This window comes from Schistocerca piceifrons, chromosome 11 (assembly GCF_021461385.2).
Source record: "Schistocerca piceifrons isolate TAMUIC-IGC-003096 chromosome 11, iqSchPice1.1, whole genome shotgun sequence".
In the NCBI taxonomy this organism is placed as follows: domain Eukaryota; kingdom Metazoa; phylum Arthropoda; class Insecta; order Orthoptera; family Acrididae; genus Schistocerca; species Schistocerca piceifrons.
The window spans coordinates 60,773,076-60,797,658 of NC_060148.1; the positions used below are offsets into that span (position 1 = coordinate 60,773,076).

General features: G+C 41.6%; 1 protein-coding gene across 3 annotated transcripts in view; it reads right to left on the reverse strand.

Annotated features, from left to right (window-relative positions):
- Window positions 1-24,583, reverse strand: part of LOC124720062 (dynamin-like 120 kDa protein, mitochondrial) — a 196,435-nt gene that overhangs the window by 79,683 nt on the left and 92,169 nt on the right. For all 3 annotated transcript variants that reach the window (XM_047245331.1, XM_047245330.1, XM_047245329.1), the window contains 3 exons: window positions 23,988-24,151; window positions 7,280-7,418; window positions 1,824-1,949 (listed from right to left, as the gene is read on the reverse strand). In XM_047245331.1, coding sequence (XP_047101287.1) covers window positions 1,824-1,949; window positions 7,280-7,418; window positions 23,988-24,151 — 429 coding nt within the window. The remainder of the gene's footprint in view (window positions 1-1,823; window positions 1,950-7,279; window positions 7,419-23,987; window positions 24,152-24,583) is intronic.

Sequence of the window (24,583 nt, forward strand, 5' to 3'; positions counted from 1 at the left end):
TAATATGCCCAACCCATTAATGATACCCCTGCATGATCTGTGGCTTAAATATACAATTTAAAAAAAAAAAAACTTACGAACACGGGCACTCTCATATATCATCCTCTCATATTTATGTATATAGGTCATTTCCTGGAGAGTGCTACCTCCTGTCAGGACTTATTTCAAATTGTTTCCAAACTGAATGTCAATGACCTTTAAGTCATCCATGTCAGACAGTCATTTGGAAATTGCAATTAGATACAGTACACAAGCTAATTACAACATTTATCGGCATTGGTAAACTTTTATTTTCTACATCTTCATTTACATCATTACTCTGCAATTCGCCCTTAAAGTGTTTGGCAGAGGGGGCATCGAACCAGTTTAAGAATATATATCTACTGCTACAGTCTCAAACAGTACAAAACAAAAATTAATTTTTCTGCGCGAGCTCTGATCTCTCTTATTTTCTAGCAACAGTCATTTCTATCTATGTAGGTTGGACTCTAAACAATATTTTCAAATTTAGAGGAAGAAGTTGGTAATTAAAATTTTATGACCAGATGCTGTTACAACAAAAAACAGTTCTGTTTTAATTACTGCCACACCTACCCATTTATCATATCTATGACATACTCTCCCCATTTTCAAATAATACTAAGCAAGCTGCCAGTCTCTGAACTTTTTATATGTCCTCTGTCAGTTTTAACTGGTAAGGATCACATGCTGCACAGCAATACTTAAGATGAGGGCAGACGACAACGGTTGCGTAGGTAGTCTCTTTACTAGATTTGTTGCATCTTTTAAGTGTTCAGCCAACAAAACACAATCTTTGGCCCACCTTCCCCACAACATTTTCTGTGTAAGGGTTCCAAGTTGTCCGTAGTTTCTTCCATGACACATTTCAAAGGCTTGCACCCACATCCCAGGTAGAAGGGTGGATTATATGAAATTTATTTACCTGAACATAATGAGTCATCTGCCATAGACTTCATTGTACTGATGTCTCAGTGGAACATATTTAAAATTAAATTAAGGCAGACAACTGGCTACATCTAGTGTAGAGTTACTTATCATTCTAGCAGAATACTAAGCAAGCTGCCAGTCTCTGAACTTTCGACGAATTGCTGGTGCACAATGGATTTGCGTATCATAGTGGGAATGAAAGCAAGCAAACAGAATAATGTCTGTATTGAGTTGGGAGACAATAGAGAACTGTATTGTAGATTCCTCCTGGTCTTTGGTTAGCCTTCCCCATAACATTTTCTATGTATTCCTTCCAATTAAGTTGTTTGTAATTGTAATTCCTAGATATTTAGTTGAATTTACGGCCTTTAGATTTGAGTGATTTATTGTGTAACCGAAGTTTAACGGATACTGTGTAATTTTCTGGTGAGATTCCGTTTGCTCACTACTCTCCTACGTGCAAGTTAAAGATCAGTCAATCTTTGTTGAGTTTAAACCAGAGTTCTTTAATCACTAACTACATCTAAGGACAAATTATTTGTGTTAGCTATGTGACAACGTGAATTCTCTAACCCCTAAATAAGTGTACCAGACACTAACCACAACATTCAGTAGGCAACAAGAGTCTGCCAAGCTGCTCAGTTGGTGCAGGTCAGAGGAGACCAACCCATGAGGTTCCAGCTCCACAGCCAAACCACAATTCAACAGAATTACTAGCAACTCCACCAGATAGCGACACTCGCTTCGCTACTGGGCGAGATCACATCCACCCAGTGTGGTTCCCTATCTAGTCACACTCAAAATTGAACAAAACCCACACACTCGTCCGACAGCTCACCTCGGCTATCCCACAGACAGTACACTACGACACTCACACTGATAATGCCCGGCAGGTCGACGAGCACCATCCTGTGCAGGCCGGGACCCTTCACTGTCATCGAGATCACCTCACTGCTCACTGTCTTTCCATCCCTTACGGTGTTCCGCATGCGGATCTCGACCTGCGAAAAAAATAAAGATCATTAGGCCGACGTCCTGAAATATCACAATGTGGAAGACATGCACTTGCCCTAATACTACTCATAACAAAATACTAATTTTTCCCTTTCCTCATCTACCACTAAACCTCTGTCTGGGTAATTTGTGCTCCATTTTAAGCAAAAGCTAGTTTTTCACGCATCTCTACACTTATGATGTCATATCTCCTGAATTGTGTGTTGTACAGTGATATAATTTTGCACATACACTTAGTGGTACATGTGGACAGTATCTGCCATACGGTGTGTTACAAATAGAATTAATAGTAAAGATGTAATACATTAAAGCATCATATCAGATACTGAAGTTCTAGTGCATTAACAGCAAAAATTTAGTAGGCAATAAACTATTTCATTTCATCATTCTGTAGGGAGTCTCAGAGGGAAAAAGTTTTTGTAAAGGCCTGATATTATGTATAAAATTTGTTGGAAACCACTAAGTACTCTCATTCTCAAATACTGCGTGAAGATGGTCTGGGTAACTGGTGTGCAATGAGTCATGCTGCCTTGAGACATGCAGTATACACAATTACAAATATTGCAATAATTCTCTTATTATGTTAAACCTTTAATGTAAGATTATATCTCTTATTGAGTAAATTATGACATTTCAAATTTTCAAAATTGGTCAATAATTCTATAAATATAGAAAATGAAGTTTTTGTTGCTCCTTTAAGCCATTAGATAAGTTACCTGCAACTGGAACCATCAATTGGGATCACAATTAAATAACATAGATCAATTTACCTTCAATCTATATTTATTATTTTCTTATCCCTCCCTCCCATTCCTCTCCCCCCCCCCTCTCTCTCTCTCTCTCTCTCTCTCTCTCTCTCTCTCTCTGTGTGTGTGTGTGTGTGTGTGTGTGTGTGTGTGTGTGTGTGTGTGTGTGTGTACATATTTTATGGTTCGTCGTACAGTTATACTTCTGTGTAGAAGTTATCTCTGATTCCTAGAAAAAAACTGTGATGTGTGATATAAATAAAAGGGATCACATTATGCCAGGTAGCACAATTGCCAATGTACCATTAGCAGTAATATTTCATTGGTTTTTAAGTGGACTGTGTATTAGTTAAAATGTTTGGAGGTTCCGAAATTAATTAGATAAGGCAATCCATACTGTTCATGGAACTGATTTATGGGGCTCCAGGATTGCACCTCCTCAAATTGTTTGAATTTCCTCTATGGCAATTATGCAATTCCTCCCATTGGCGGAAATAGCAATGCATGAGTGCCATCTGTTCTTCATAAGTGAGTGCTGTGTGCCTCAACTGGTATTTCTGTGCTTTTGGAATGATTATAAAATGCTATTTATGAACTTTTACTGATGTTAGTATTTTGCACACTGTAAGTTGTCAAGGACACTGACTCTGGTAGGCTGCTTGAATTTGTGCACGATGATCCCATACCAGGCAGCAGTATTCTAAACGAGGACAGACAAGCGTAGTGTAGGCAGTCTTTTTAGTACAGCTGTTACATTAGGTGATAGAGGGAGACAAGAACTGTCGATGACATGCCGCCCTCAGGCTGCCCAAGGGCTACTACTGCAGTGGATGACCGCTACCTACGGATTATGGCTCAGAGGAAACATGACAGCGATGCCAGCATGTTGAATAATGCTTTTCGTGCAGCCACAGGACATTGTATTACGACTCAAACTGTGCGCAATACGCTGCATGATGTGCAACTTCACTCCCAACATCCATGGCAAGGTCCACCTTTGCAACCATGACACTGTGCAGCACAGTACAGATGGGCCCAACAACATGCCAAATGGATCGCTCAGTATTGGCATCATGTTCTCTTCACTGACGAGAGTTGCATATGCCTTCAACCAGACAATTGTCAGAGACGTGTTTGGAGGCTCAGGTTGAACGCCTTAAACACACTGACCAGCGAGTGCAGCAAGGTGGAGGTTCCCTGACATTTTGGGGTGGCATTACGTAGGGCCAACATATGCCGCTGGTGGTCATGGAAAGCACCATAAAGGCTGTACGAAACGTAATGCCATCCTCCGACTGATAGTGCAACCATATTGGCGAGGCATTTGTCTTCATATACGACAATCCGCGCTCCCATCGTGCACATCTTGTGAATGATTTCCCCCTTCGGGATAACAACATCACTCGACTAGAGTGGCCAGCATGTTCACCAGACATGAACCCTATTGAACATGCTTGGGATAGATTGAAAAGAGCTTTTATGGACAACGTGACCCACAAACCACTTTGAGGGAGCTACGCCAAATCGCTGTTGAGGAGTGGGACAATCTGGACCAACAGTGCCTTGATGAAGCTGTGGATAGTACACCACGATGAATACAGGCATGCATCAATGCAAGAGGACATGCTACTGGGTATTAGAGGTACCGGTGTGCACAGAAATCTCGACCACCACCACCTCTGAAGGTCTCGCTGTATGTTGGTGCAACATGCAATGTGTTGTTTTCATGAGCAATAAAAAAGGGCAGAAATGATGTTTATGTTGATCTCTATTTCAATTTTCTGTACAGGTTCCGGAACTGTCAGACCTGAGGTAATGCAAAACTTTTTTTGGTGTGTGTATTTTGACATCTTTTGAGACCAATTTGGTGTTGCATTTTATAGGCTCTGAAAACGATGGAGTGTCAAAATGTTTAAGATTATTTTGGAAATAACACAAAGTGTGGACAAGACATCTGAAAGTTATTAAAGTGCATCCAAATGGACACTTCATTTCATAGCATTTTCATGGAAATTGCAGCTTGTAAGGGCGTTGCACGGTAGGTTGTGCTGACAAATAACTGTTAAGAAATAAATTCAATACAGTATGCCATTTCTGAGTAATTTAACATTGAATGTAACCAATCAAATCATCGTGCACAAATTCAAGCAGCCTACCAGAGTCAGTGTCACCAAATGGGTGTGTACACTTGGTTTCCTCAACCCAAATGGATGTAGCTTTTGCTCACCGAGCTCACATTTTTGACTTCTGAAAAAGGCACATTTTAACTAGTAATGAGTATTTGAACATGTGGTAACTCGTGGACCAACAGATGCCTGTATGTACAAAGACCTGATTGGCTAACTACCATGATATACAGTACAACTCGGAAATGGCACAGCGAATAAATTTTTTTTCTTTTCAATTATTTTGCAGCACAATCTACCCTGCAACACCCTTACAAGTTTTTGGGACTGTTTCTGACTACCCTGTACATTACACCTCATTGCCGTTTGAAGTGTCAGTGAGCTCAGGCGTGATGTCTCAGGACACTGAGCTTTTGCACCATTACACAGGAAGATTGTAGGCATTTCTGACCCAAATTTCAAGCTCATGCGTCATGATGGGAGACAATGGAGGGGTTTTGAAAAAGTGGTACTTTATTTTGCACAGTATATTTCACAACATATTTGGCATCTTGAAAGATTCTATGAGTAATGAATGGTGAATTCAGGAACAGGAACAGGACCACACACACACACACACACACACACACACACACACACACACACACACACACAAAGAATACATAACATACTTAAAGAACATGGCTTAGTAATAATAACAAAAGCCAAAAGGATTAAAGGTCATTTTACACTACATATTAATGGAATGGATCAGAATGGCAGGTGATGTCACCATCAAATGTTGGGGTGTTCACACTAGAGGAAAGTCAACACAATGTCAGTTCACTTAGCCCAGTGATGAATAGTCAAAGTGAGGTGGTAATACACTGTTCAAAATGGTTCAAATGGCTCTGAGCACTATGTGACTTAACATCTGAGGTCATCAGTCCCCTAGAACTTAGAACTACTTAAACCTAACTAACCTAAGGACATTACACACATCCATGCTCAAGGCAGGATTCGAACCTGCGACCGTAGCGGTCGCGCAGTTCCAGATTGAAGTGCCTAGAACCGCTAGGCCACACTGGCCGGCTGTAATACACTGTCCACGGTACAAAAAGTCAGAACATAGTAGGAACTAACAATGTTAACATTTATTAATAGCCAAAGCAAACTTCATAATGGATGCTCTTGATAAAGTTTGTGCGGTAAACTGCTAAGAAAGAAAACAAGGGAAGTGTCGTCCAAACATTTCAAAGCACTCACTTACCCCTCCCCCTCTACTCCCCCCCCCCCCCCCCCCCCCCCCCACACACACACACACCAGGAAATTATAGCTATCAAACAAGTCAATACATGAAGCCTGTTCAGCTTAGCCATCATTTTTTTTCCTTTTCTACTAAGTTCCAATTAATTTAAAAACACATCCATTTTTCTCCTTCAACCAACCTGACTTTCAACTGTTAAATAGAGATTACTTAACTTTATGTTCTAATTTGCACACAGTGTAGACTATTTCTTTGTCTAATTATTGCAAAACCAAATCCAATTTTTGCTTTGAGATATCTGACCTCTTATGTTGGAACACTCAATGGAAGAAAATATCCAAGCTGTCATGGAAAATTTGTAATGTGTTGCAAAAACAAATGAAAATAATACAATAAAGACTAAGAACATTCAAAAGCATTAAATGCACTACTGTAACATGACTGAACATGGCGAAAATAGGTTAACTTCCAATGTTAGCAGGCAATGATACCACCTATCTTCTGGTAAACCTTCCGGGATGTAAGGTCGTGGTCCATGAAACTCTTCAGCTCCTAACGTTTCGTCCAGAGCTGCGCTGGACATCTTCAGAGGGGTGTTTCTCCTCCGGTGAGTCTTGCCGACTCTTCAGCTCCTAACGTTTCGTCCAGAGCTGCGCTGGACATCCAGCTGAAGAGTTTCATGGACCACGACCTTACATCCCGGAAGGTTTACCAGAAGATACGTCATCCGTTCGTGAAAGCCTTCATACAATGATACCACCTCCCCACCATCAACATCAAAACTTTCTGCCCGAGAAACCTTGACGGTGATACTGTTCTGTTCCGTCCCGCCCCGTTCCGTTCCGTTGATGGCCACTGTGAATGCAGTGATTTCAAATGTGCCGAGGAATGTTTTGACATTCTGTTCCATCAAGTGTGAATCAACCATAAGTGGATTAATCATGTAATGAGAGGTCACAAAAACAGATACGTCAACACTGTGTTAGAAGAATCCCCCCAAAGGACGAAGACCGTCAGGACAGCCGGGAATGAGATTTTTAAACGACACAGAAGAGGATCTAATTTTTTCAAAATTTATTTGTTGGTGAGATTATTTTAAAGATAAGTTTGGCACAATGGTGTTAAGTCAGTTGGCCATAATTGCTTGACGATAACAGTAAAGTGTAGACAGGAAACGAAAGCTCTGAAGCGGGATTACCTCCCTCCGTAGCTCGGCCAAGTCGGACTCCTTGGTGAGGTCGAACTCGCGGGCGCTGTCACGGAACTGGGCGACGTGGTACGGACCCTCACTCAGAGTCACTTTCACGGGTGCCCGGGTCATCATCTCACCCGCTCCTCTGCAACATACATTGACATTTCACCTACGAAACAGAAACTGAACAGTTCATTGTATCATAAGGAAAATTCACCTGAAGAAACTATTGGGGTGGCGCATAACTTCGTAGCATTTTTCATAAACACAACAGATATAAGTAACAGACACTTTAGTCATCAATAATGTATTTCCCTTCACTATTTAGAACAGTCTGCCAACGCTGCAGTAACTTGTCAGTTCCGTGACTGTAGAAATCGAGTGGTTTTGAGGCGAAGAACTCGTCAAGCCACGCTCAGAGCACATTTTCATCCAGAAAGGAGGTTCCTCGAAAGCTGTTTGATAGAGAGCTGAAAAGCTGAAACCCTGTGGGCGTAAGACCAAGTGAATAAGGTGAGTGAGGATGATTTCCCAATATAACTGCTGTAAACTGTTTTTTGTCAGTATAGAAGAATGCAGGCGGGCATTAGCCTGGAGTACCGTCACTTCGAACAGTCTTCCCGGTTGTTGTTCTCGGACTGCGTCTGCAGGACGTCTCAATTGTTGACAATAAAAGTCAGAAGTGATGTTTGTACCTCTTGAGGAAGCAATTCGTATTATACCACACTGCCGCTGTTCCACCAGAGGTGTAACATTATCTTTTGTAGATGCACACAGGTCTTTGTACAGGGAGGTGTTGTTTTGTTTGGGCTCAACGTCCCCAACAGAACGTGTGGGACTAGCTCAGACAGCAACCCTATCCCAGTGCCAAAACCTTTGTAAATCTCATTCATATCTGTCACCCACCTTAACCAGTAAAGTTTCGTTTCATTACCTCCTCCCCTTTGGATGCTCCACTTTTTTTTTTTGTCAGACACTGTATTTTCTGGGACAATTTTATTTTGGCTATCCTGTACCTTCAGTACAGATCAGTTTGGATTCCGTAGAAATGTTGGACCACGTGAAGCAATACTGACCTTATGACTTATCTTAGAAGAAAGATTAAGGAAAGGCAAACCTACATTTCTAGCATTTGTGGACTTAGAGAAAGCTTTTGACAATGTTGACTGGAATACTCTCTTTCAAATTCTGAAGGTGGCAGGGGTAAAATACAGGGAGCGAAAGGCTATTTACAATTCGTACAGAAACCAGATGGCAGTTATAAGAGTCGAGGGGCACGAAAGGGAAGCAGTGACTGGGAATGGAGTGAGACGGGGTTGTAGCCTCTCCCCGATGTTATTCAATCTATATATTGAGCAAGCAGTAAAGGAAACAAAAGAGAAATTCAGAGTAGGTATTAAAATCCAGGGAGAAGAAATAAAAACTTTGAGGTTCGCTGATGACATTGTAATTCTGTCAGACACAGCAAAGGACTTGGAAGAGTAGTTGAACGGAATTGACAGTTTCTTGAAAGGAGGGTATAAGATGAACATCAACAAAAGCAAAACGAGGATAATGGAATGTAGTCGAATTAAGTCAGGTGATGCTGAGGGAATTAGATTAGGAAATGAGACACGTAAAGTAGTAAAGGAGCAAAATAACTGATGATGGTCGAAGTAGAGAGGATATAAAATGTAGACTGGCAATGGCAAGGAAAGCGTTTCTGAAGAAGAGAAATTTCTTAACATCGAGTATAGAATTAAGTGTCAGGAAGTCGTTTCTACACAACAACAACAACAACATCCTGTACCTTTATACATGGTGCATCATAATTGATAGTGTGAATGCAAACAGCTGAAAGTACACTCGACTAGATGTCTCGGTAAATGTGGGCTTTCAAATGCACACCTGAACAGCTACGAGCAGTACTTCATTTTCGATACTGTGAAACAAATCCCTTCTTTTGCAAGCTCTTCGCTTTCCGTATTTTGAGAGTAGTTTGGACCAAAAGAAGAAAAAAAAAATGTCCAGTATAAAATGGGTTTCATAGTGCAAACCTCAAGAGCAAAGAGTGCTTGCTCAGTAGAGCATGGGCTCCATAGTAGTGAAGATGAACTATTGCTCATAGCTTTTAAGGTAAGTGCTTTAGACCCCACACTTACTGGAATGTTTTTTTTTTCTTGTTTTGGTCCAGATCACCTCCTCCCAAAATATGGAAAGGAATGAGTTTGCAATAGAAGAAATTTGTTTCACTATATCCAAGATGAATTGTTCGTAGCTCTTAAGGTATGCATTTTGGAGCACTGCTTACTGAGACTTTTTGCTTCTAGCATCGTGTACTTTCAACTGCACGTTTTTATGCCATTAATTACGATACACTGTGTATGTGCCTGTCGACAGTACAAATATTTCACCTCCTGAAATCAAGTATTGAGCAGCAGCTCTGTTTCACAGTTTTATCGAATCACACACTTTGTGACATTCTGTGTACGAAGATGGCAGGAGACATCACCACAAGGTTGCCGACCTGAACTGTGTAGGTCCATTTGTGGGTCAATTACATGACATATTCTGATACAACCGAGGCTTTTGCGGCCGATGTCAACTTCTAGTCAGGGAGAAAGCGGTCGACGCATAAAACTATTCGCCAACATTTCGTCACTGTCTGCGGGATGTATCTTCAGAGACGAAACACTGGTCTTGGAGTTAGGAGGGCGCAATATATCTTATTGTCTTCTACAGGCAACATCATCATCAATTACAAGCGATCATTCATCTGAAAGATTTCCATAACCAATAAAGAACAACAGCTGCTATACATCCCAAGCATTTACAAACAAGAAGAGTAATTTCACTGGAAACATTCTGGTGAAGCATGGGGTTAAAATAATTTTAAGGCCTTGACAGAAATAGATTAACTGCATGGCTCTATAAAAGGTGTACGTAATTTTCCTTATAACACTGAAATGAAAAGTTTTTTGTGTTGAATACATTAAGGTGTAACTTAAGATGGTACATGGTTAGAATAACCAGGTACCATGGCAATGCACAGTCAACAAAGACTTAGAAAGGAGCAAAATACCAGCTGTATTTTCTAATGGAATATCATCACAGGCTTGCTCAATTTTCTCTGTTTGACCATCCAGTCTCTACGTTTTGCAGCATGCACTGTGTTCTTCAGGGCATCCCAGAGATAAAAGCCTAAGGGGGTCGAATCCAATGACGAGCTGTATACTACGTACCATATTTGCCCTAACCATCTCAAAGGAAACGTACGGCTGAGAAATTCCTTCGTATCGAGCTGAAAGTGAGGTGGCAACCCATCCTGTTGAAAATAGTGCTCTTCCTACTAAAATCTACTCACCAAGTGGCGGGAGGGGAACACACGCATAAAAGAAGTTTATATTTATCCGAGCTTACGGAGGAAGGAAAAGGACTGGAGAGGGTTAAAAAAAAGGGACAAATTTCAGGAAAGTCAACCAGAACTGCTATTAAGTAGAGACTTACTGGACGGGCTCCCCTGACCCACATTTCTGGAAATCTACCCCTTTTCCTTGACCTCTCCAGTCCTTTCCTTCACCCCTCTTCCTTCCCTTTCAACCCTTCTGTTGGAAAAGGGAGCCACTGGCTCCGACAGCTTGCATAAGTATAACCTCCTTTTACGTGTGCTTTCTCCTGCCACTGCTTTGTGAGTAGATTTTTTATCTATCCAATTACATTATACTGTCAAAAATTGATTATTTTCGTTGTTATATTAGCTCACTGTCAAAAATGCCATTTATCTGTAGTTGCTATTGCAATATTTCTAGATAAGAGTCACCTATGACAGTCTCTTCAAAGAAGTACGGCCTACTGAAAGCTCTAGATGACAAGCCACACCAGGATGATAGTCTTGGCAGATTACCAAATGCCTTTCATCAGTTCCATACAGATTTTTGCTATCCCAGTACATGCAATTACAGCAGTTACTTGATCAGTTATCTTTAAAGTCCCTTCATCTGATCAAAGAATTAGATCTTGGAAATGTTCATCTTCTTCAAGCGTGCTGAACCACTCAGTCAAATTCAGAACACAGAGAAGTGCCAGAATGCATTTTCCTCTCTTAGTCCACATAATTTTGCAAACAATGGTTTCACTTATTTCAATCTCACAAGACCATTTGCCTCAAACTTTCTCAGGAATTTTGTCTACAACTGAATTACTGCATCAACACCACTTTCATTGTCTGTTGAATGTCTTTTTCTTCCTTTACATACATTTCTTCACATCATGCACTGTTCCATCAACTTCAAACTTTTTTCAGATTCCTGTGATTGTTAACTGTGGAGTGAAAGATAATCCAACTTCAACTCTGGAATGTTGTCAAACCTCACTCACATTCCTCGTTTTCCAGTATCAGTTTAGAAACAGCTTTGGTTCTTAAAGCTATAGTACCACATTCGTTTGCAATCATGCAACAGACGGAACTGATGCTAAGCTCTTCACAGTCTTTGGAATCATTACACACAAAAATTATTTCTATTTGCATTAATTAAAGAGAGAGACTCACTTTCACAGAGCATGAACATTATTTTGGAGCACCCTGTATATTGGAGCCACAAAAAATGTATTAACACCTGTGTAGCCCAATATAAGAGGAATTGTCTCTTTGAATAAACTAGGCCATAGTGGAACGCTGGTTACAGTGCAAAGGCTATGGAATAAAACTACAGGGAACTAATATTCTAGCCAAGACAATACATCAGCACATTCACTTGTATCGAAAGGCAATAGAAATTTACAAAGCATAATATTTTTAACAGAAAGAAAGTAGGGTTTAAGTAAAATAATATATGGAAGTGCACTTTGCAAAGAGAGGAATTTTGGGTGAAACTTATGCATGTTGGCTTCTGTTATTTCAATTCATAAAGTCAACCCTACAATTTTATAACAGACTTCGCCGACCAATAGGAATGAAATATTCCACATCATGTGACATTGTAAGACAATCTACAGATGAGGAATGCAAAATCTGGTGAAACTGACAGGATCTTGTAAAGTTTCCGCCATTTTTGGATAGCAAAGATCTGTTTTATAACATACAGGACCTTGTAAAGTTTCCGCCATTTTTGGATAGCAAAGATCTGTCCGAGGAAGAGCAAGGGGCAAACGTGCCATGCAGTTTACGAAAGCAAAGGCACGTGTACAGCTTGCATATTGCATCTAGCAGTGGAACAGCCATCAGGGATTTCAAATGGTGGTGACAAAGATAACAAACCACACCAGCAAAATAACCAGTCTCAAGATTTAAAACATTTCTCCACACTAGTCTACCATTTGCAAGCTGCTTCATCTCCAGGCAACCACGGTGTCCGACCATCCCGATTCAGTTTTCTGTCACTTCCACAAATCTCTCCAGGCAAATTCTGGGACGGTTCTTTTGAAAGGGTATGGCCGATTTCCTTCACCATACTGTTATTTTTCCGAGTTTCTCCTCAGTCTCCAGCGACCTCAATGTCGACAGGACCGTAAACCTTCAATGTCGACAGGACCGTAAACCTTAATCGTCCTTCTGAAACATACATTCATTTAGACCGGGTTACTGCACACATTTGTTGGTCTCCTCCTACAATTTTTACTCCCTACCTTTCCCTACTTTATCAAATTAGTGATGCGTTAATGTCTCAGAATGTGTCCAACCAACCAATTTCTTCTTTCAGCCTAGTTGTGCATAAATTAATCTCTTCCTCATTTGAATTTACAGTTTGAGATTTATCGATTAGTAATCGGGTGTCCCTACTAACAAGGAAACCTCCCCATCGCACCCCCCTCAGATTTAGTTAGAAGTTGGCACAGTGGATAGGCCTTGAAAAACAGAACACAGTTCAATCGAGAAAACAGGAAGAAGCTGTGTGGAACTATGAAAAAAATAAGCAAAATATGCAAACTGAGTATTCCAGGCGCAAGATAGGCAACATCAAGGATAATGTGAACTCAGGAGCGCCATGGTCCCGTGGCTAGCATGAGCAGCCGCGGAACGAGAGGTCCTTGGTTCAAGTCTTCCCTCGAGTGAAAACTTTACCTTCTTTATTTTTGCAAAGTTATGATCTGTTCGTTCATTCATTGACGTCTCTGTTCACTATAATAAGTTTAGTGTCTCTGTTTTGCGATCGCACCGCCAAACCGTGTGATTGTTATTGAAGTTGCAAGCTATAATTGCTGGATTCATATTGCCCACGGAATACATCTCACGTATTTAATGCACTCTCGTCCAAAGTAGCGAACAGTCAACTGCCAGCCAGGGAGCCTCGTTAGCAGGAATACTCTCTCTTCCGTGCGCTGTAGTCAACTGACGTCGCGTGTTTCGATGTTCGTTTAGGTATATCGTCCCCTTACTAATGCGCAGTTACCTCGCATTGGACGGATGGACGGACAGATAATAATTGTCTGAAAATAAATAATTAAACTTTTCACACGAGGGAAGACTTGAACCAAAGACCTCTCGTTCCGCAGATGCTCCCGTTAACCACGGGACCACGGCGCTCCTGAGCTCACATTATCCTTGATGTTGCCTATCTCACGCATGGACTACTCAGTTTGTATATTTTGTTTATTTTTTTCATAGTTCCACACAACTTCTTCCTGTTTTCTCGATTGATCTGTGTTCAGTTTTTCAAGGCCTATCCACTGTGCCAACTTATAACTAAATCTGAGGGGGGGTGCGATGGGGAGGTTCCCTTGTAAGAGATGTCATGCACACTTCCTCCAACGTTTCAGCAGATATTAGCAATTTCAGCTTTGAAATGCTTATGTCCAATCCACCCACATAAATATTTCTAATTCTACATCTATACTCTGCAAACCATCATGAAGTGCAAGAGGGTACGACCCACTGTAATAGTTATTAGGGTTTCTTCCCATTCCGTTCACATATTGTCCACCAAACCTTTCGTGCACTGCCCAGTGTCGACAGAAAGAGTCGATTTGTTTCTTGTTACAAACAAAGTAACTTTTAAAATGTGATTTCACGTGTCTGTTTGACAGAGTGTTCCCAAATTAGTTCGGAGCAATATCTGGTTTAGCTGTAAGTGTTCACAGTGGCAGTAAGACACGTGGAGGAACCAGTAATCCAGCAGCAGCTGAGCAGCACTGCAGCAAGGCCGTGGCAGTCAGGGCAGGCCAGGACAGTGCTGTTGCTGCTGCATTACTTGTTATTTTACGTGTTTTACTGTCGCTGTTAATACAGGGTGAATACGTGGACGAGGAAAAATATTTCCCAGATATCCGTCCAAACACACTTTTTCCCCAGGTGAAAACACGCTTTTTCTGTGTTAAGTATACTTTCTCTCAGAACCATAAAACTTATCAACTCTTTGAATGGTTAAGGTTTTATACACTGGCGTAGAAATTTCCCGGCACTTCATAAAACGAACAACCACCCACCTTTAAAAAAAAGTACGCTGCATATTTTCATATTACCAAAGTATATATTTGAATGCCACCAAACACAGCACATTAGTCTCCAAAGCAATGAAATCGAGGTTGCGATGCATTTTAGTAAACCGGTCATAGCTGACGTCACGTGATCTCGCCATTCGACGATGGCAGATATTCGGAGCATAGGAGATGTGATTTAGTCAGCCAATAGCATCCGACATCACTATTCAGTAGCGTGAACACGTAAGTAGGAAAAGTTAATGGTTTAAATGAATATACAAAGTGTAGCTGCAAGAAGTACTTAGCTTTCATATATAATATTGGTATTTTTTGCATGTGTTACACTTTAATATACGTCACACAAACGTGTCAGTAAAACTTTAAATAATACATAAATGTCTTGGCTCAAAATTCTTCTAAGTGGTTGGCCCTCAGAGTGTTAAGCTGTAAATGAGAATCAAATGCTCTGTGATTTAAGAAATTCAAAGCACATTTGCACACGTAACATAATTTATCTTGCATAAAATGAAATTGACATTGAAAGCAACACTTTTCAACTACCATTCACAATATTTTCCCACGACCTATTAGAATTCGTTTCAGCCATTGTCAGAGAACACCATAAAATGGCATTGCTGCATGTTTGCAGCTATGATGATGTAGGAAGCCCAAATGTTCATACCCATATAGCAGTAAGACATCTTACATTACGTCATAAACAAAACAGAACCTCAGAGGTACTCCGAGAGCAACGGAATTTTGTAAACCAGACTAAAAAGCATAATTCAGTGTAAAATGCAGATATGTATGTCCAGATTTGCAAATATGTAGGCCCCACCCTGATATTAACCTTTTTAGTGTTGTTTTCAGGCTGCAAATTTTCTTGGAGTACCAGTATTGTATCATCTCAGGTTTTGTTCTTTATTATGGCATAACGCCATACGTGCCATGAGATAAAGACGGTCACTTTGAACTCAGCAAACAGTTGACACTAGCCAATAATGTGGATTGAAACACTGTTTCAAATAAATTGATTGCCTCTGCGGAAAAGATTAATAAAAGCCAAATTTCTTTAGCAAATATACAAAAATAACTTCAGTGTCCTGCAAGGCAATTAATGCGTGCCTGTCAAAAACCTGACAATAAAATAAAAATCAGGAAACTGAAACTAACAACATATTTTATCCTTCCATAAGTATGTGAATGCATATTGAATGGCCACAGAAATCCATTTTGTTTTCATTTGACATGAGAGTTGTAAATGAGGAAGAAATAACAAAATCACTAAACCTAAACATGGGTCATGTGGAGACTAATGCCCTTTCCACTGCAAGTTAGACTGCTCTGCGCATGAGCGAATCTGGCAGCTTGGGCTCACCAGAAGAATTTTTCCAGCTAGTGTCCAGCTGCTTGTTCCTACTGCTGATACAGCTAACAGACGTACTTCAGGTAGCCATAAGTGGGAGCAGGTAATGCTCGTACTCAACTGCGCATGCGCACGAGTCCACTGGCAACTACTCAAATGAACCTAACATAAACCGTTGTGATGTCATAGTCACCATAAGCAGTTAGTTGTTGTGTCCTAAAGCCTTTGACACATTTTGGTGTTGGCAGACGCTTGTGTGTGCACTGTGTTTAGTTGTTGGAAATGGCACATTTCCTTTGCAACTTAAGTTTATTTTGGTTTTCTTTTCCTTGTTTATGTTTTATTGCTGCAGTATTATTCTCTAGTAGCAGGCTAAAGTAAAATTCTTTGTTAGACTATCAGTTCTTACCAGTCAAAATTACAAAAATTTAACTGAAAACTAAAACAATGAAAAATGTCCGGAATTTTTTAGAATTCTCTGGTTTTTCTGGGATGAAAAAATTCCCAGGTTTTTCCCAGATTTCCCATTTGTTCTGGGGCATATACCACCTGTAATACATTATAGATACAACGAATGTTGCACCAGGCTGATTTTGGAATGCTTTATCCAATGAGGATGCAAAATTCCACTTTAAAAATAATCTTACTGGTAACAGAAAACAAACCGATGCTTTCTATTGACAGTGGGCAACAAATTAAAGACAATATGGGCAGTATTTGCTCGGGCTGACTCCAGCTACACACCGCAAAAAAGAAATTGCAAATACATGCTGAAACAATAGAGAAAATGCACCTGACAACTCACAACTCTTAGGAGCAACAATGTGTGTGTGTGTGTGTGTGTGTGTGTGTGTGTGTGTGTGTGTACATTTTAAACAACAATGTACAGACTTTCTGTTCAAAACTACTGAGAAAGAAAATTGTTATGTTTTGTTTCCTCCCTCGCAGTCAGTTTTAACAAAAAAACAGGGAAGTCTTATTTATGGATTGTCAGCCCTTGATTACAATACTACTATGGAATTTGAATTGTCCAAAACTTTGTAATCTTCAAGTTTTGCAAATTAAGACTATGGGAAATAATGTCACTGACACTACTAACTACACAGATCCAACAGCCAGAGAGTTCTCACTCTCCTGAAAACCAATGATCCCAACTGATTTAAAAACTAAACTCCGCTCGAACATGCCATGAAAGCCCGATAGTACCTACCGGCTGCCGTGTCATCCTGAGCATGTAGGCGTCACTGGATGCCAAAATGGAGGGACATGTGGTCAGCACACTGCTCTCCAGGATGTATGTCAGTTCAGAAGACTGGAGCTGCTACTTCTCAATCAAATGGCTCAGTTTCCCTCACAAGGGCTGAGAGAACCCCGCTTGCCAACAGCGCTCGACAGACCAGACGGTCACCCACGTACTAGCCGAGCTCAGAAACACTTACATTTGGTGATCTGATGGGAACCGGTGTTGCCATTGCGGCAAGGCCGTCCCAACTGATTTACCCATTCATTTCAAGCATACGCAGCAGGGAGGGGGGAGGGTGGGGGAAGAGGAAATAGACAGAAGGGGGGAGGATGGGGCCATAGAGAGATGGGGGAAGAGGCGGGAGAGGGTAGAGATGGACGGGGAGGGAGATGGAGGGAGGGGGCAGGGGGCCGGGCGGCGGCGGGAGGGGGCGGGAGGCGGATTAGGGCTTATATCCAATTCCAAAGCACGTTTAGCAATTGCAAAGCATGGGTCAATGAAGTTCCAGAAGGTACCAACAGGGACGTGGAGCTGTGTCAAATCCAGTGTCACGGTCAGATGCACAAGGTTTCTCAGGTGAAGATTCCTGCGTGAACAGCCCGATCGAGGTAGTCTGACATATTCTCGATTGTGGTTTAACTTGGTCATTTTGATGGCCAGGGTTGTGCAGTAAACTCATTATGTGCTCTTCAGTATACGCCATCGTGCTGAGGAAACACAAACTGCGTGTACAGTTGGACATTTTCCCAAGTCTTCCAGAATGACAAGATCACTCAAGTAATGCCATTCAGTCCGGATCCTTCCGACAACCACGGCAGGTCGTCGCTTTCAGACGTTTCACGCCACACGTGCCGGTGGCCAGCTGTCCGTCAGAGCGAAAACGTCATTTGTCTGGAAAGGCCATATATAGCCACTCAATGCACGAGCAGCTGTGGTATCGGCATCCAAAGTCTAGCCTTTCTCACCTGTGAGCAGCAGGCAGCACCAGTGCACGAACTAGGCACGTGCAGCAGAGGTCCGTACGCACCAACATTTGCCGAACAGTCACTGAGGAGACAATATTGGTAGTCCCTCGGTTCATCTGGGCAATGAGCAGCTCAAAGGTTGCAGGTCTATTTGCCCGTACACATCCCCGCAGTGGTGCACAATAGGTGCCTCAGCACCGGTTCTGGACAGCACCATTTCGCCACACACACTATACTTTAACCGCAGCAGTACGTGGACAGTTTACAAAATTAGCTGTTTCTGAAATGCTCCCACCTTAGGCCCGAAATCCGATAATCGTGCCCCTTCGGATGTCAGGTAAATTGCTCCATTCCCGCAAAATGACAACTACTGCACTGTTTTCCACGTCTCTCTGACACGCTTTATTTACTCTCCACTGGCAGTGCTGCCATCTGCCACCTGTGAACGGTTACTGCACGTTGACATGGAACGTAGGTGGTGGCCACAGTGATGACTGATGTGTTGTATTTGCCAACCTTGGGACAAAAAAATTGCACTGAACTAGCAGGGTCTACTAACCAGATGTGCTGCAAACTAGCTAGCCCAGTAAACTGATATAGTGATTTTCAATAAGGAAAGTTTAAGAATGAACATCTCTAAGCAGAGAAACATATTTTAGAAGTTAATCAGGAACTTTAATTTTCCTTGGTCTACTGCCTTTCAGACAGAGAATATGACTGGATTACAGGCAACACACAAGGCACGCACATATAGAGCACTGTGCTCACATCCTGCCATCTCTCAGGGGCATAACCAATAAAAAAAACATGCCTAACATCACCGGGAAGTGCCTGCAAACCTTTAACAAAAGTTGTTTGCCATGATGTGGTATATCTATCACCCCTAGATGTTTGATCCCCCCCCCCTCCCCACCCCCCCCCTCTCTCTCTCTCTCTCTCTCTCTCTCTCTCTCTCTCTCTCTCTCTCTCTGTGTGTGTGTGTGTGTGTGTGTGTGTGTGTGTGTGTGTGTGTGTGTGTGTGTGTGAATCACTTAGGCAAAATTGCTGCATATCCATCCTACAGATGCACCAGGCTGGAGATAGCAGTTTAGTAAAAAACCATGTCCTGCTGTGTGAGGGACTCTGCAACTGCCCATAGCATATTCTTGTATGACACAAGTCATTGAACCTTCGAGGCCTTTTTACAAGGGACCAAAGATGTGGTAATTGCATAGGGAGAGATCAGGACTATAGGGTAGGTACTCTATCTCCTACTCCTGTGTTATGCCACTGTGGTATGAGGACGTATGTTATCATGAAGCAGCTGCACCTCTCAACGCACCAATCGACAATGGTTGTTTTCAACAGACATGCTGCCCCATACATATTCTTCATTCTCCGTTGAACGTCTACAAGTGTTTGTCCTTTGGTAGCCAATAAAAGAATGACAGCATGTTGGTCCTGTTTTGATTGCCCCTCACACACACACACACACACACACACACACACACACACACACACACACACACACACAATCAATTTAAAGATGGAAATTTGCAGATCTGATGTACATGTACAGACAAATAAATGATAACAATTTGAGAAAAAATGGATGATTTATTCAAGAGAAAGAGCTTCACAAATTGAGCAAGTCAGTCACATGCTGGTCCACCTCTGGCCCTTATCCAACAGTCATTCAGCTTGGCATCGATGACAGAGTTATTGTATGTCCTCCTGACGGATATCGTAGCAAACTCCGTCCCAATCGGTGCGTTAGAGCACCAAAATTCTGAGTCGGTTGGAGGACTGTGCTCACAATGCTAAAAAATGTAACTGGGGAGAGGTGCGACATTACGGCCGGCCGAGGTAGGGTTTGGCAAGCACGGAGACGAGCAGTAGAAACTCTTGCCGTGTGTGGGTGGGCACTATCTTGCCGAAACATAAGCCCAGGACATGCGGGGCAATTAAAAGGGGCGCAGAATATAGTCGACGTACTGATGTGCTCCGAGGGTGCTGCGGATGTCTACCGAAGGTGCCCCGGTACAAAATGAAATGGCACCCTAGACCAGCATTCCCGGCCTTCGGGCCATAAGGCAGGCGACAGTCAGGTTAGTATCCCTCCACTGGCCGGGGCATCTCCAGACACATCTTCACTGGTCACAGGGGCTCATTGCAAAGTGCGACTCATCACTGGCGGCAATTCTACTCCAGTCAGTAAGATTCCAGACCGAAGACTTGTCTGGAGACATCCAGACGGCAGTGGGATGCCAACCCGATTGTCGTCTGCCGTACGGCCCGACAACCAGGTCTGGGGTGCCATTTCAATTCACACCAGGACACCTTCGGTTCTCATCCCTTACAGCACAGTGGTATGTCGACGATATTCCACAACCCGTTTAGTTTTCCTTTAGGGAAAGCCATTCTGAGCTGACACGTCAGCAAGGTGACGCCTACTCGCACACAGTGAGAGCTTCTACTACTCGTCTCTGAGCATCTCAAACCCTACCTTCGCCGGCGAGGTCGCTCGATCTCTCCTCGGTTGAGAACATTTGGAGCTTTACGGGCAGAGTCCTCCAACCGGCTCGGGATTTTGGCCATCTAACGTACCGGTCGGACTCGATTCGGCAGGCTACCCCCGGGAGGACTTCCGACAACTCTATCAATCGATGGCAAATTGAATAACTGCTTGCATAAGGGCCAGAGGTGGACCAATGTGTGACTGACTCACTTTGTGAAGCTCTTTCTCTTGAATGAAGCCTCCAATTTTTCTGTTCATCTGTACATGTATGTCACATCTACCGATGTCCATCCCATTTCAATAATTCCTTAGTGGTGCATTTTTCTTTTCTTTTTTCTTCTTCTTAGAGACAGAGAGAGAGAGAGAGAGAGAGAGAGAGAGAGGGTGTGTGTGTGTGTGTGTGTGTGTGTGTGTGTGTGTGTCGTGCTGGCTTTTCAGCTTGTGACTGTAACACCATAGCTTAGACATTACATACCTTTTGTTGATTCATTTAGCTTTCTATTTTGTTCAACACCCCATCATTGAACTTCTGTAATTAGTGTACGATTAATTCGATACTGCAATGAAGTATACTCTCTGTAATGATATTTTGTCTTCCTCATTTAATCTCTTTGGATATCTTTAAAATTAAATAACATTATTTAAATAATTTTGTGTAGAACTACCAACATATGCAAACGTTCTGTTTCATTTAATACGTTTAGTTGCTGTTATGTAAACTGCTGACCTTCAGTTAGGGTTCTTAGCTATTTTGTACGTGAAAGGTGTTGTGGTTCCCCTCGGGAACGGAACTGTGTAGTACGCGCAAATTGTGGTTGGCCTAGGTAGGAAAGGTGGAACAAAGAGTCAGTTGGGGACGAGCTACCAAACTGTCAACTGCTCGTGTAAAAGTTGTATATTGTGGTGGTGCCGAGAGAGGCTTTCCGTGGCGCTTTCCGATGCCTCGGATGAATGGATAAAGAGCTGGAACTATTCTGGAATTGATGTATATCATTGCCACCAAGAAATGACAGAGTCCGGCAATTCTACCTGCAAATCTACCTACCAATATGTAATCGCCACCACATTGCGCAATCACTGAAAAGGAACCAAGGAATAGTAGAAATTTATGGTGACGGATCAGCTCATTGGATGTTTTAGTGTGCACAAATATAAGGTAAAGGCCATATGTCTGCTTGTGTCTGTATATGTGTGGATGGATGTGTGTGTGTGTGTGTGTGTGTGTGTGTGTGTGTGTGTGTGTGTGCGCGCGAGTGTATACCTGTCCCTTTTTCCCCCCAAGGTAAGCCTTTCCGCTCCCGGGATTGGAATGACTCCTTCCCCTCTCCCTTAAAACCCACATCCTTTCGTCTTTCCCTCTCCTTCCTGATGAAGCAACCGTGGGTTGCGAAAGCTTGAATTTTGTGTGTGTGTTTGTTAGTCTCTCTATCAACATACCAATGCTTTCGCTTGGTAAGTTACATCATCTTTGTTTTTAGATATATTTTTCCACGTGGAATGTTTCCCTCTATTATATTCAAATATAAGGTAACTTATACTCAAACTCTTATACCTACCTTGATTTTTTTTTTATCCCTAGTCACACAACCACTTAGGGCCCTTCCCACGCTAAAGTGGTTACCAAGTGTCCTTATTGAAATAACATTAAAGCTCAGTGTTTTAGCAGAACTGAGTAACATAGTGAATAATACTTGCTGAAAATAATTTTTTTTATTAAGACTGCTTATTAAAATTTTGTTGCCAACTTCTAAAGTGAAAGTTCTCAAAACTGAGGCTTACAAAGTTTTGTTTAGTAAGTGATCACAGTGGAGTCTGTTGAAAATCAACCAAAGGTGAGCTATTGTCTTATAACCACATCAAGTAGTTTCCTACTGCAGTATGAGTTGGAAACTAATACTGTTTAATGTTCCATGTTCATATTTGTTAAGAACTTGTTTCTTTAGTGTACTGAAAGTGTGTTTAGTATGCTCTGCTACAGTGGTCAAGATTATGGGCCCTCCTCCACTGAAAGTAGTTCAAATGTACAAAGTTACTTAATTATAGCAAGTTTCAATTACTCTTCCTATTCAAGTGAACTTCTGTACAATATTAAACTCCTCTTGTGTATTAAAAGTGCATATTAATGGTGTAACAGGATTAACAGTTTGTCTACTGTGCTCATGCTAGACAACGATTAATAGAAAGACCACTCTCTATGAAAACAATAATTTCTTTATTCAAAAGACACTGAGAAGTAATCTGTTAGTGAATTCCATTCAATTTTCATTCTAAATAAAAAGGTATTTAGCTGAGAGAGACTTAACCTATGACCAGCTTATAATTTTGCAGTGAACTACATTTATAATTTTTTGACAGGTAAGAAAATGTTTGAAAAGTAATATTGAACCTATGTCCATTTTATGATTCTACAGTGAATATTAATAGTAATGTTATCGAGACCATTCAGTTTGACTAAGCCCTCAAGGTAATAGTGTGTTTTGTTATCTGTTATATTTCTGCAAATAGTTTGTTCTGATCTGGTAGCTCTAACCTTAACGTGAACATACTGTATTCAGGTGCCAGAGTTTATTGCACTCACATGTGGCAAAGTATAGGTTGTGTTTGTCCGTTAAAGTTACTAATACTTATTTTCTTGAACTAGAATGTCAATCATTCTCTTGCCTAATTAGGCTGGCAACCGTTTTCTTTATTCTTTGAACAGTGTAGATAGGTAAAATATTGTTTGGAACTGTTTAAATATTAACGTAATTTTGGCTTTCACTTCCGATAAGCCACCTCCGTTAGGTACAACACGGTCAACGTAACAAAATTCCTCTCAGAGGGTAACACTGCTCTGCTTCTTTATATACTATAACTGCTTGAATAAAAATAATTTCCTTATACGAACTGCTGTCAGCTTTGAGGTTAGAGTATAACAGTAGCGGACAGAAGTATTATAAGATCTCATATAAATATAACAGAACTTTGGGTGGATTTCATTACACAAAACCTGGGGACGTAAAATACTATACTCTCAAAAGATGTCTCCCCTCAAACTCAGATGAAACATAAGAGAGTAGTTTTATGGTTTGAACACAGCACTTCAGTCTAGACTCATAACAGAAAAATAACGTACTCTGAGCCGAGCACATTTTATTGATGACTAACACGCAAATGCAACAGAGTGCACATTCTGAATGTGAGAGCAAATGCTACCTTACGTGCTGCTAGCCGCAGCAGCAACTGCATTATTGTAAGCAGCAGCTCACCTGGGGAAGATGCGGGCCTGTGCAATCATCTCGAGCACGGACGTCTTGCCCGAGCTCTGGTCACCCACGACGACTACGCGCGGCAGGTGGTCCTGCGTGTTGTAGCTCGAGTCGTAGCCACTCAGCTCGTCCAGAACCTCCGAGTACATGTCGATCAGCGACTTCTGCAACACGTGTGGTGGCAATCGGGTCAACTTCTGAGTTGGAGAAGGTGGGCCTGTATTGACTTTGGGAGATGTATAGAGTGATGATAACTGCAACCCTGTCTGGACACCTATACCAAATCTTGTGTAATGGCCGTAACCCGCAGCGCTTCTCTTCAAAGAGGGCTGTAATGTAGACAATTAGAACTAACTCTTTACAATTCACTAACTCTCATTTAATTATACTGCCAATAACTGTACCAAGAGGAAAACTTAATAGAAAAAAACTTTTATAAACTCAAGGAGATAGTACGGCTGGCCAGTAATTAATTTTGGGAGGCAAAATTCATTCGTTTCATTTTACGAATGTGTCTATTGGCAGTACTCAGGATTTTGCATCCCAAAATAAAGTACTCGCCAGTAGTAAGGAGTAGTAGAAATGATATTAGAGAT